The 14660-nt window shown below is 40.4% G+C and overlaps 1 protein-coding gene across 1 annotated transcript; it reads right to left on the reverse strand.

The window, feature by feature from the left end:
* Positions 1-10545: 10545 nt before the first annotated feature.
* On the reverse strand, positions 10546-13862 carry LOC129831001 (ADP-ribosylation factor-like protein 4A). Its single transcript, XM_055893954.1, has 2 exons — positions 13699-13862; positions 10546-12885 (listed from the first exon to the last, which is right to left on the reverse strand). Exon 2 carries the CDS (start codon positions 12772-12774, stop codon positions 12166-12168), a length of 609 nt encoding a protein of 202 aa, XP_055749929.1. The 5' UTR covers positions 12775-12885; positions 13699-13862; the 3' UTR covers positions 10546-12165.
* Positions 13863-14660: the final 798 nt, after the last annotated feature.

The raw sequence follows: 14660 nt of genomic DNA on the forward strand, positions 1-14660 counted from the left end.
GCTGCTCTATCATTTGGCTATTTGCGATTTACGGATTGTAGTTGTTGTGGATGGCTGTTCACACATCTAGAAGTGTATTTGAACCCAATAATGGTTGAATTCAATACGTTTTTATGCTGCCTATCTAACATTGTTTTTGAAACCAGTGAACAGGCAGTGAAAAATGTGCTCTTGCAACAGCTGCATACTGCGGATCCCAGTCTATGGAATAAAAGTTGGGCTTTTATTTCTCAATCTAATTCATGCTGATAAAAAAATGTAATCCATAGGCCTAATGGACATATGCTCTACTGTAATGTCCTGAGTGTTAGCAAGGGCGAGCCGATGTAGGCCTCCTCTCAGGAAAGCCATGCTGCAGGGAGTGGTTACTCTGGTTCCTCTCTTATCAATGAGTCCCTTCCTCTGCCCGACGGCCTCCCCAGCCACACCCTGGCTGCCACAGTTCACACACACTGGAGGTGAGGGAACATCTGAGCTTCACACACACACCCATCCAACAGGAATGATTCCACTCCAACATTCACAGCTCTGGAGTATTGACTGTGATAGACCTGTGAGACAGACAGGCTTCAAATGACTGATAATAGTGTTAGAATTGGCTATTTGCGATTTACGGATTGTAGTTGTTGTGGATGGCTGTTCACACATCTACATGTGAATTTGAACCCAATAATGGTTGAATTCAATAAGTTTTTATGCTGCCTATCAATAAAAAAATAAAATCCATAGGCCTAATGGACATATGCTCAAACTCGCACACTTTTGATAAACTTAAAGAGGCAATCTGTAGTTTCTACATTTATTTTTTTACTTAAAAAGTATATATATATATATATATACACTACCGTTCAAAAGTTTGGGGTCATATCGAAATGTCCTTGTTTTTGAAAGAAAAGCACATGTTTTGTCCACTAAAATAACATCAAATTGATCAGAAATACAGTGTAAACATTGTTAATGTTGTAAATAACTATTGTAGCAGGAAACTGACAATTTTTAATGGAATAACTACATAGGCGTACAGAGGCCCATTATCAGCAACCATCCCTCCTGTGTTCCGATGACACGTTGTGTTAGCAAATCCAAGTTTATCATTTTAAAAGGCTAATTATTAGAAACATTTTTGAAATTATGTTAGCACAACTGAAAACTGTTGAAATTATTAAAGAAGCAATAAAATTGGCTAGAAGGCCAGCATCCCGGAGATGCCTCTTCACTGTTGACGTTGAGACTGGTGTTTTGCGGGTACTATTTAATAAAGCTGCCAGTTGAGGACTTGAGCTGAGTCTGTTTCTCAAACTAGACACTCTAATGTACTTGCCCTCTTGCTCAGTTGTGCACCGGGGCCTCCCACTCCTCTTTCTATTCTGGTTAGAGCCAGTTTACGCTGTTCTGTGAGGGGAGTAGTACAAAGCGTTGTACGAGATCTTCAGTTTCTTGGCAATTTCTCACATGGAATAGCCTTCAGTTTTCAGAACAAGAATAGACTGACGAGTTTCAGAAGAATGTTCTTTGTTCTGGGCATTTTGAGCCTGTAATCGAACCCACAAATGCTGATGCTCCGGATACTCAACTAGTGTAAAGAAGGCCAGTTTTATTGCTTCTTTAATCAGAAGAACAGTTTTCAGCTGTGCTAACATAATTGCAAAAGGGTTTTCTAATGATAAATTAGCTTTTTAAAATGATCAACTTGGATTAGCTAACACAACGTGCCATTGGAACACAGGAGTGATTGTTGGTGATAACGGGCCTCTGTAGATATTCCATTAAAAATCAGCCGTTTCCAGCTACAATAGTAATTTACAACATTCACAATGTCTACACTTTATTTCTGATAAATTGGCCATAATGACCATTGTTATGTTTGGAGGAAAAAGGGGGAGGCTTGCAAGCCGAAGAACACCATCCCAACCGTGAAGCATGGGGGTGGCATCATCATGTTGTGGGGGTGCTTTGCTGCAGGAGGGGGCTGCAGGAGGCACTTCACAAAATAGATTGCATCATGAGTATGGACAATTATGTGGATATATTGAAGCAACGTCTCAAGACATCAGTCAGGAAGTGACCCCAAGCATACTTCCAAAGTAGTGGCAAAATGGCTTAACCTCTAACGCCTACCAAACCCGGATCCGGGAGCACCCCCATCACAAAAGCTGACTAGCATAGCCTAGCCTAAAGCCACAGGGATATCATATAATAAAATGTTCATGAAATCACAAGTCCAAGACACCAAATGAAAGATACACATCTTGTGAAAAAGCCATGATTTCTGATTTTTTAAATGTTTTACAGGAAGACATAATATGTAAATCTATTAGCTAACCACGTTAGCAAAAGACACCACATCCATACTCCACCATTTTTTTTACTCCATCAGCAGCTATCACAAATTCGACCAAATAAAGATATAAACAGCCACTAACCAAGAAACAACCTCATCAGATGACAGTCTGATAACATATTTATTGTATAGCATAGGTTTTGTTAGAAAAATGTGCATATTTCAGGTATAAATCATAGTTTACCATTGCAGCCCCCATCACAACTCTCACTAAAACGACTAGAATAACTACAGAGACCATCGTGTATTAGCTAATTACTCATCATAAAACATTTCTTAAAAATACACAGCGTGCAGCAGATGAAAGACACAGATCTTGTGAATCAAGACAATATTTCAGATTTCCTAAGTGTTTTACAGCGAAAACACAATATAGCGTTATATTAGCTTAGCACAATAGCAAACATCACACCAGCATTGATTCAAGGCAAAAATAGCTATAATGTATAAACCACCAAAATATATACATTTTTTCACTAACCTTCTCAGAATTCTTCAGATGACAGTCCTGTAACATCATATTACACAATTCATATAGAGTTTGTTCGAAGATGTGCATATTTAGCGGCACAAATCGTGCTTATACATTGAGAATAGCGTCCAAAATCTCAAGCAATCTGTCCGGCGCCATCTTGGAACGGCACCTATTCTTATCGAAAACTATTCATAAACTTCACAAAAAAAATACAGGTTGGACAGCAATTGAAAGACAAATTAGTTCTTAATGCAATCGCTGAATTACATTTTTAAAATTAACCTTTCAAGGACACACGTTCCGCTAGCGGCACACCCCCCCCACCCCCACTGAAAAGGCAGAGCCGCGAAATTAAAAAAAAATATTTTTAAAAAATATTTAACTTTCACACATTAAAGTCCAATACAGCTAATGAAAGACACAGATCTTGTGAATCCAGCCAACATGTCCGATTTTTAAAATGTTTTACAGGGAAGACACAATATGTAAAGATGTAAATCTATTAGCTAAAAAAACTTTAGCATAATCCACCATCTTTACTTTGTCCACCAACAACAGTAGCTATCACCAATTCGGCTAAACTAAGATATTGATAGCCCCTAACCAAGAAAAAAACTCATCAGATGACAGTCTGATAACATATTTATGGTATAGGATAGGTTTTGTTAGAAAAATGTGCATATTTCAGGTAGATGGCATAGTTTACAATTGCACCCACCGTCACAAATGGACTAGAATAATTACAATGAGCAACGTGTTTACCTAACTTCTAATCATCAAACATTTCGTAAAAATACACAGCATACACTAATCGAAAGACACAGATCCTGTGAATACAGACAATATTTCAGATTTTCTAAGTGTCTTACAGCGAAAACACAATAAATCGTTATATTAGCATAGCACATGTGCAAACATTACCCCAGCATTGATTCTAGCCAAAGAGAGCGATAACGTAAACATCGCCAAAATATATTAATTTTTTCACTAACCTTCTCAGAATTCTTCAGATGACACTCCTGTAACATCACATTACAACATACATATACAGTTTGTTCGAAAATGTGCATATTTAGCCACCAAAATCATGGTTAGACAATGAGAAAAGTAGCCCAGCTGGTGAGAAAATGTTCGTGCGCCATATTAGACAGTGATCTAGTCGTATACATAAATACTCATAAACGTGACTAAAAAATATAGGGTGGACAGCGATTGATAGACAATTTAATTCTTAATACAATCGCGGAATTACATTTTTTAAATTATCCTTACTTTTCAATACAGTTTGCGCCAAGCAAAGCTAAGTCAAAAAAAATGGCGTCCTAAGCCACTAACATTTTTCGACAGAAACACGATTTATCATAATAAATTGTTCCTACTTTGAGCTGTTCTTCCATCAGAATCTTGGGCGAAGCATCCTTTCTTGGGTATAATCGTCTTTTGGTGGAAAGCTGTCCTCTTGCCATGTGGAAATGCCAACTACGTTCGGCATGAACTGGAAGCGTGCCCAGAGATTCACAGCGTCTCAGAAATAAATGTCCCAAAATCGCACTAAACGGATATAAATTGCTATAAAACGCTTTAAATTAACTACCTTATGATGTTTTTAACTCCTATAACGAGTAGAAATATGACCGGAGAAATATAACTGGCTTCACTAGTGCTTGGAAAAACAGTGGGTCGGTATCCTCCGCGCGCATGACGCACCAAGAAAAGAGTTCCTACATACAGGGTTTTTTCATTTATAGTGCCTGTGATTGCGCAATCGACACCATTCAAATCGTCATCACGTAAAGGCATCCAGGGGAAGACGTAAGCAGTGTCCGTATACTCATAGGAATAACAGTGGCCTTAAAACTGACTCCAGAACAGGGGCCAAAATTTCTGAAATCTGACTCCATGTCAGGGAAATTGCTGTAGAATGAGTTCTGTTCCACTTAGAGACAAAATTTCAACTCCTATAGAAACTATAGACTGTTTTCTATCCAATAATATTAATAATATGCATATTGTACGATCAAGAATTTTGTAGGAAGCCGTTTCAAAAATTACACGATTACCATAAATAGTGACAACAGCACCCCCTAGCCTTAACAGGTTTTTAACCTTACTGCGCAATACAGGCTGCGATAACGCAAGGCTACACTGCAAGAAATGGCATCTCATGCATTTTACTTTTTTCAACAGAACAATGAATTATCAGCATAAATAGTTCTTACTTTTCGATGAACTCTCATCAGAATCTTGGAATAGGTGTCCTTTGTCCAAAATAATCGTTGCTAGGTTGGAGAACGTCGTCTTCAGAGTTGCAATTAGCAGTAAACATTAGCACGAAAGAGATACCCAAATTCCTACAGCGCCAAGGAAATAAATACCCGAAAATCGCAATATACTGACATAAACTGATATAATTTGGTTCAAAATAACAAGATTATGATGTCTTTAAAGCATATATCGAGTAAAAACACAGCCGGAAATGTCTGAGATCTATAACCGATGTTTCCAAAAGAACGTCCCAAGGTCCTCAATGCGCCAGAGCGAAGGTGAAAGGAATGAGCCACCTCGTTCCCAAGCAATTTATATCCTTTGGGAACTACATAGAGAGTTCATTTCAAGTCTCCATATTCGCTAACAACCAGGGGAAGGCGTATGCAGTGCATCTCAACCAATAGAAGACAGTCAGAGTTATACACAGGTCTGGGAACAGCGAGCAGATTTCAGCATTTTCAAATCCTCATAGGAGAATTGGTCTAAGTCCAGTTCTGTTTCACTTACAGACATAATTCAAACGGTTTTAGAAACTAGAGAGTGTTTTCTATCCAATAGTAATAATAATATGCATATTGTACAAGCAAGAATTGAGTACGAGGCAGTTTAATTTGGAAACGAATTTGTACTATGTCGAAATGGCACTCCCCTAGTGGCAAGTTAAGGACAACACAAAGCCCTGACCTCAATCCTTAGAAAATTTGTGGGCAGAACTGAAAAAGCGTGTGCGAGCAAAGAGGCCTACAAACCTGACTCAGTTACACCAGATCTGTCATGAGGAATTTGCCAAAATACACCCAACTTATTGTAGGAAGCTTGTGGAAGGCTACCCAAAAAGTTTGACCCAAGTTAAACAATTTAAAGGCAATGCTACCAAATACTAATTGAGTGTATGTAAACTTCTGACCCACTGAGAATGTGATGAAAGAAATCAAATTTAAATAAATCATTCTCTCTACTATTATTCTGACATTTCACATTCTTAAAATAAAGTGGTGATCCTAACTGACCTAAGACAGCGAATTTGTACTAGGATTAAATGTCAGGAATTGTGAAAACCTGAGTTTAATTGTATTTGGCTAAGGTGTATTTAAACTTCCGACTTCCAACTGTATACATATCCATTGATTCTTGATAAATATAACTTATACATGTTCAACTGTCACACTACATGAGAACCCCAAATTTAAGCTTGTTTTTCTCCAATGTTTGTAAACATTGTAGATGTAAAGAAACAATGTACAGCCTCATAACATGGTTAAAACAATACTTTTGATATCATGTATGGCCAGTCCTTGCATCCATAGCTCTGTCTATTAATCTGAGAGTGGTTACATTTGTCCATGCCCATCCCTCAGCTTTTTACCAAAATAGAGGCGGGTGACCGTTTTGTTATTGTTTCATCAGTGGATTTGCCCTTTAAACAGCTGCATATTATCAAGATATCTAAATGTCACCAAACAAAAGGTGAACAATAGGCCTAAAGCAAATGCAGCATATGGCATTCATTTTTCACATGTAAATAGCACTTTTCAGTAGTGCTCAAAGCATGCCATTCCATGAGCTTAGCATTTATTTTTCAACTCGAATCAATGAGCCCAATCAGTCCTCCATGACAACAAAATCATAAACAATAGAGTAAGGCGCTACAGAGGGTAGTGCGTACTGCCCAGTACATTACTGGGGCCAAGCTTCCTGACATCCAGGACCTACTGTATATACTAGGCGGCGTCAGAGGAATGCCCCAAAAAATTGTCAAGGACTCCAGTCACTCAAGTCATAGACTGTTCTCTCTGCTACCGCATGGCAAGCGGTACCGGAGCTCCAAGTCTAGGACCAAAAGGCTCCTTAACAGCTTCTATCCCCAAGCCATAAGACTGCTGAACAATTAATCAAATGGCCACCCATACTATTTACCTTGACCCCCCCCCCCCCCCCCCCCCCACACACACACACAGACTGCTGCAACTTACTTTCGTTTATTTAGCAAATATTTTCTTAACTCTTTGAACTGCATTGATGGTTAAGGGCTTGTAAGTAAGCATTTCACGGTAAGGTCTACACCTGTTGTATTCGGAGCATGTGACAAATAAAATTTGATATGTTTTGCTTTGAGTAGGGCGGCTAACAGTGGTGGAAAAAAGTAACCAATTGTCATACTTAAGTAAAAGTAAAGATACCTTAATAGAAAATTACTCAAGTAAAGGTGAAAGTCACCCAGTAAAGTACTACTTGAGTAAAAGTATATTGCTTTATATACTTTAGTATCAAAAGTAAATGTAATTGCTAAAATATACTTAAGTATTGAAAGTAAAAGTAAAAGTATAAATCATTTCAAATTCCCTATATTAAACAAACCAGACGGCACCCTTTTCTAGTTTTTATCTATTTACGGATAGCCAGGGGCACACTCCAACACATCATTTACAAACTAAGCATTTGTGTTTCGTGAGTCTGCCAGATCCGAGGCAGTAGCGATGACCAGGGGTGTTCTCTTGATAAGTGTGTGAATTTGACCATTTTCCTGTCCTGCTTGCCATGCAAAATGTACTTTTGAGTGTCAGGGAAAACGTATGGAGTAAAAAGTACATTATTTTCTTTAGGAAAGTAGTGAAGTAAAAGTAAAAGTTGTCAAATATATAAATAGTAAAGTAAAGTACAGATACCCCAAAAAACGACTTAAGTAGTACTTTAAAGTATACTTTACACCACAGCTGGCTAATAAGTCCTATGTTTTGGGTTATGTTCAGGTAAAACAATTTGTTTAATCTATTCTTCCATATTTCCAAGTCCTATTCTTGAAGATCAAGGGGTATAACATTTATTGGAATGACTGGAATTCTGATAGACTTTGGTTTTAATCTAAAGATATAATTTAATCATATTATTATATGTAGTAGAAAGTGATGGGTTAGAAGAAGCCTACATAACCAACCCATAAAGTAAAATTGAACATCCATATATGGCCAGCTATGTAAACTTTAACATTGATTTATCCTGCAATAGATGTCGTTCAATTGGTAACATACATTTTTGTCTTCTTCTAATGCCTCTTAAGGGGAAAGTTATCTAAAAGTAACTGAATGTAATCAGATTACGTTACTGAGTTTGGGTAACCCAAAAGATACATTACTGATTACAATTCGGGACAGTAGTTAATGTGTCGGGGGGCTAGGGTCAGTTTGTTATATCTGGTCTTATCCAGTGTCCTGTGTGAATTTAAGTGTGCTCTCTCTAATTCTCTCCTTCTCTCTCTCTTTCTTTCTCTCCCTCGAAGGACCTGAGCCCTAGGACCATGCGTCAGGACTACCTGGCATGATGACTCCTTGCTGTCCCCAGTCCACCTGGCCTTGCTGCTGCTCCAGTTTCAACTGTTCTGCCTCCGGCTATGGAACCCTGACCTGTTCACCGGACGTGCTAAAAAAGCCAACTGACATTTACTCCTGAGGTGCTGACTTGCTGCACCCTCGTTAACTACTGTGATTATTATTATTTGACCATGCTGGTCATTTATGAACATTTGAACATCTTGCCCATGTTCTGTTATAATCTCCACCCGGCACAGCCAGAAGAGGACTGGCCACCCCTCATAGCCTGGTTCCTCTCTAGGTTTCTTCCTAGGTTTTGGCCTTTCTAGGGAGTTTTTCCTAGCCACCGTGCTTCTACACCTGCATTGTTTGCTGTTTGGGTTTTAGGCTGGGTTTCTGTACAGCACTTTGAGATACCAGCTGATGTACGAAGGGCTATATAAATAAATTTGATTTGATTTGAGGTAACTAGTAACTGTAACAGATTACTTTTAGAAAGTAACCTACCCAACCCTATGTGTATGTGTATGTGTGTACCCCTGGCCATGGGAACAGAGAGGCCTTAACTTCTGGTGCCACACGGACCTGTCTGACGTCACTATGATGGAAACATTGACATGGGCACTGGGCAAACGGCCATTTCGCCTGGAGAAGAGATGTCACAGAAAGTGTGTGCCACCGTTGACATGGCAAGGCCCTGGCCGATCGTTCAGTCATTTACACATGTAATAGGAAGTAAAACTTGGTTAGGTGTAGTATTGAAATGTTTCATCCAAATGTTTACAGCAGAGCCAATGGGAGTTTGAAAGAGTAGTATGGAGCTTTACAAGTCAAATCAATATTACTTATGTTCCCTGCTGCTTATTTAGTTGCAAAAATGTTCATGTTGCTCCTCCATTAAATTAATACTCAATTCTTAAAAATGTTGGTGCAGGACCAGGTTTTCTGTAGACAAACATGCAGTGAGAGAACATACATACCGAGAGAATTTGTTTGCATATTTCATTATAGTGCGGCGCACAATTGGCCCAGCGTCGTCCGGGTTTGGCCGGTGTAGGCCGTCATTGTAAATAAGAATTTGTTCTTAACTGACTTGCCTAGTAAAATAATTACTTTTAAAAAAATCTCTGAAACAATTAACTGTGAGACATTTTCAGTTTCACCTCCATTATCCATACCTGTCAGATAGATACCTGGGTGACCTGGAGCCGCTGTGTGTGTATGTGTGTGTGTGTACCTGTGGGTGTGCCTGCGCATGTGTGTGCCCTCCCCTCATATGACTGTACCCTCACCTCCATCCATCCAATAACCAGGAAAGGGCTTAACAGGGTAAATGCTTCCAGAGAGATCACTCCTTACTGGGTTATCTCTGACCAATGCCCCCTCTCCTCCCCCCCCCCTCTATTAGTCTGTTATTGTTCTGAGGAGGGCGGGTTCTCCTGGGCTAGAACTGACGGTGTCCGCTTGTCTCTTCTCCAAACACAGTCACCAACACCATTGAAACCAGCCCCAGATAAGACAAGACATTTCAACAGCTGGTAATGTGAACATGTTATACTGTTTCTTCTGTAAGTAGCCTCGATCCCAAGACCACCTGATCCAGAGTTCTAGTTCTGTGCCCAGCTTAAAATCCCACCACTAGGACCCTCCATTATGCAGATCATGCTTTTCCCTGTGTTTCTCAGGAATATTCATGAGCCTTAGATCACCAGCCTCAATTCTAGCTAACAGTGAGGCTGTTGAACCGGAATTAGTTTCACCACTGAATTCAGGGGGTTTGGGGCGTAGGCAGTGAGACCAGGTTGGTGAAAAGTGAAACAGTGTGTCTGTGTGTGAGAACAGTAAAGTAGACGGTGTAATGAACGCACTTGATTCGGATTTCAGTGCAGCCGCTCTAGTTTGTTATTCTGTTTCTACACTGAACATGAGAGCAGGAACCTATTGCATGAGGAAATATCAGTGAGTCGACATTTTATTTGCCCCCAAAATCTGATGCAGTGTAAATGCCATATAACTGCTGAGAAGCTAGGACAGAAGCGCAACAGAAATATTCTTCCTCTGAAAATAGTATTCACAAACCTGTTACCCAATGTCTAATGCCATCTAGGAAATTAATTTACCTCTTTTGATGATAAAAAATGTTCAATATCATGTTAGTGTTTAATTGTTGCTTTATTCAATGTGAACACATTTATACAAACAAATACATAAATATGAGCACCCCTCCCCCTCACACACAGACAGAGTAAACTGGGGGACAACTGACATTGCAATGTGATAACAATTTTTTTTTTAACGCTTCCTTCGAAGCAATATCAACATTTCACTTCTTTAAGTATCATAATAAACCTCATACAAAAATCTGATGCAAGTTCTAAGGTCAGAAAACAGACCAATAAAGTGCCTTTATTTGACTGTCTATCAACATGGAAGTCCATGGGTGCGTTCCAGGTACACAAACTCTGCACAAGTCTGAGCTCTGATCAGATCTTTATATCTGCGGAACTATTTAATGTCTTAGGAACCACATCAACATGATATAACAATCCTATAAACTGCAAGGACCTAAGTAGAATGAGTATCTGGAACGCTCCCAAAGTTTTAGGTAGATAGCGAAGGGCTAAATTTACAGATTCAGCCCTACTTCGCCATCTACCTAAAACTTTGGGTGCGTTCCAGATACACTCACTCTACTTAGGTCCTTGCACCCAAAGTCTTAGGCAGGTACTAGGATTGGATCTGACAGAAGCCTGACACTTGGAGTACAGGGTCCAGATCAGACAGCTAGCCAAGCCAGGAAGGAATATTCAGGGTATGCTTAGCCAACAGCATGTCAAGTCAACAGAATTACACAAGACAACCACCCTGCCTGACAGCCGTTTTTACCCCTACCTCCCACCTAACCCAAATGATAGTCACATTAAATAGCCTAAGTGCTGTAGATTCTTATCATGTATCACTGATGAAACAATAAGGTTGTTACATATCGTTTAAAAACATCCATCTCTGTATTCTCTTCTCAGTGAATCATCAAGCTTATGCTAAACTCGTCTATCTAGACCCTCTCGACTTCCATTGAGCAACATGGAGACAGAATACTGACTGATTGTAAGACTAACTTTGAGGTCACACTAACAAGTGACTGACTGCAACTTGATTGTCCTTTGTGTTTTCCACATGTAATCTCATTGTCAACAAAGGCTTTGGTAAACCGATCATTTCAATGTGTTTTCATGCTTCAAACTGATTGAAAAGCAGGCTACATACATGTGTAACACTTGAAAGTATAGACAGAACACAATCAAGTGTATATATTTGACTTCTGACACTTCAACAGTGTTTTGATTGTTTTGTCTCTGAGAACCCCTGTGTGCCTCGTGGTATAGAAGAACACTTCCTTTAAACATACATCAGTGTCCACTGTCCTGTGATGCTGTGCCAGCCAAGATAGTTGCCATCCAAAGTCCATGAAAATCTATTCCATCAGTTCCTGTGAGGACAGAGTGACAACAGCCCTGAACAGACTTAGTCCCATTCCATATGACTAATACAACTCAGCCAACAGACAGGCAGGCAAGCAGCTGACCCATCACTGAGAGCTCCACGAGACACTGAGCATTATGGGTACTGTAGTACATCATGCTACAGTCAACACCACGTGTCCTGCTCATGGTTAACACCACAACAGGTGAGTCCCCATCCACCACCATTGTTAGCTTAAGTCCTTGTGTAGCTCCAACAAGATGGCGGTTGTGTGCGCGCGACTCTTCAGATCATCTCTTCTTCTGTTGAGCTTTCTGTGTCTTCTTCCGTTTGTTGATCATGGCGTGGAGCTTCTCCAGACCTTCCTGTAGCCCCTCCCCTATGATAGCGCAGGCGGGCTGCAGGTGCCAGGGCGTTCCATTACCCAGCTCCCCTAGCGCCAGAGAGCGCTCCATCTCGTGAAGTGGCAGGGAGTTCCTCAGGTCCTGCTTGTTGGCCACCACTAGAACCGGCACCCCTTGATTCTCCGCTAACCTCGTGATCTTATGGAGCTCCGTCTTGGCTTCCTCTAGGCGCTCGATGTCGACGGAATCCACCACGAACACAATGCCGTCAGCACACCGCGTGTACGAGCGCCACAGGGGGCGGAGCTTCTCCTGACCGCCCACGTCCCAGAAGTGGAACGCCGCTTTCCGCCAGGACTTTCCACCTGTGCTCAGGGATACTTTGATCTTCTCTGTGTTGAATCCCTTAGTGGGGACCGTGTTCACAAACTCATTGAAGCGAAGGCGGTAGAGGACAGTGGTCTTGCCGGCGCAGTCCAGACCCAGGATGACAATATGGAGGGCCTGGAAGGACGGAAGGCTGGGGAAGATCTGGTCTGATAATCCATTCCCCATCTTGTTATTCACGTTTTGAGGGAGACAGGGGAGTGTCGTGCTGGTGCTGCGTCAACAAATAATCACAAGGCTTCTCATTCCCTTCAGAGGGGGCTGTGCTGCAGCATTCACCTGGAAATAAAGGAGAGGATACAATGTAAGCAGCTGTGAAAATCACTCCACAACCAACAAGAACAGCAGTCTACTGCTTTATAATTGGAGGGGCTTTAAACTGTACGTGAATATAGCCTAGGCCTATACTTCTCATTGTAAGTGAATATACTCACTCTCCCCCCTCTTTCTTATTCTTACGCCTTTACATCTTTAATATTTCGGGACATAGGAGATGAATGAGAGGAGACTATTTGCACATGTAGCGTATTGATTAGCGCTCGGAGCTCGGTCGATTTCACACGCTAATTCTCATTCATAGGCAGTAGGCTATTGACATTGAATGACAAGTACGCCGGCGCGCTCCCAACCAAAATCCTATTTGAACTGTCTTCGGGTTGATGATCATTGCTGTTAGCACAAGAGCGTGGAATGGCATTATTCTGCCAAATCCTAAATTGAGAGAATTCTCTAGGAATTATCTAGGCTACACAAAACTGACTCGCTGGCCATCAAGAAGCTGTAACACGGCAACATCAGCCTACTACCACTAATTGTAAAACAAATGGCTTGACAAGCAGACAGGTGTTATGCCAACAAGTGCTATGAAAAAAAACTATGAATCGAATGCTCTGATATATTAGCATGCTATTGCTAGTTTGTTACTCAATCATCTTACACTCAATAACAGGCAGTCTAGGTAGACACCAATGCAAGCTGTCATGAAAAACTGCAGACGATGGGTTGGGTATAGGCTAATTTATTCCACATATTGTACTGTGCATAATCTCTATGCATGGAAAAATATATATAATTTGTATACTGCACACCTACCTTTGTGATGTAGACATATGGACTTTCCAAAACATGAAAGCGAAATCGTTGCAGGGTTTCCTGTATGATCTAGTCTCTCTTGCTCACTATCACGACCACACGACTACTGAAAGATAAAAGTAGACTGACTCTCTCTCTATTCCATTCCCGCACCCCGGGTTCAACCCAGAATATTTCTAGTGCGAGCTCTGGTTGGTTTACGTCCCAGCGCGCTCCGTTTTCTCATTGTCCGATTGGTGGAACGTTTTCTCCTTGTCCGATTGGTGGAGAGCCGTGCCTGTCTCTTATCTGGAATTCATCTATAGGCTACACGTGTGGCTGGCGATAGATTTAGCTCATTTTTCACTTTCAAGTTTCTTTGATTGCAACAAACGTCACGAATATGAAGAATATGAAGATCTAGATATATTTGTTTAAAGATGTGTTCTGCCTAACTTTATATTTTTAAATAAAGATAGGGCCAGTGTATGACGATTATTATTATTTTTTTTTATAATTAGATCCGAATATCTGTGCAAAGTGCGAAAAAAAGCAATCATGCAAGATCATAGAGCAGGGTGATTTCCTTTATTTAAGGAGGAGAGGACCATCAATAACACATTTACTGTGGTTTGGGTGGTCTCTCAGATCTGGTCTGATTTCTTAGTGGTTTCAATAGTTCTATCTGAAATTAGGCTCCTCAGACGCCAGACATTGGAATGGCGGGAAATTGACCTTTGAAATGAGAATGCAGTGAAATACAACAGGTCACACACTGGTTGAATCAACATTGTTTCCACATAATTTGACGTTGAACCAACGTGGTATAGATGTTGAATTGACATATGTGTCCAGTAGGATGGTACACTCAATTTACTAGTGAAACTCATATCCCCAAATGGAAATCCTATGTCCCTCTTTCAATATCGTAAAGTGAGCAAAAGGGACGTTTTCAAGTTCTAGAATATTGTCAGATATGAATG

The sequence above is a fragment of the Salvelinus fontinalis genome, chromosome 32 (assembly GCF_029448725.1).
Source record: "Salvelinus fontinalis isolate EN_2023a chromosome 32, ASM2944872v1, whole genome shotgun sequence".
Lineage (NCBI taxonomy): Eukaryota > Metazoa > Chordata > Actinopteri > Salmoniformes > Salmonidae > Salvelinus > Salvelinus fontinalis.

Excerpts from the sequence above, each read along its gene's own strand:
- LOC129831001 (XM_055893954.1), bottom strand. The coding sequence starts at position 12,774 with ATGGGGAATGGATTATCAGACCAGATCTTCCCCAGCCTTCCGTCCTTC.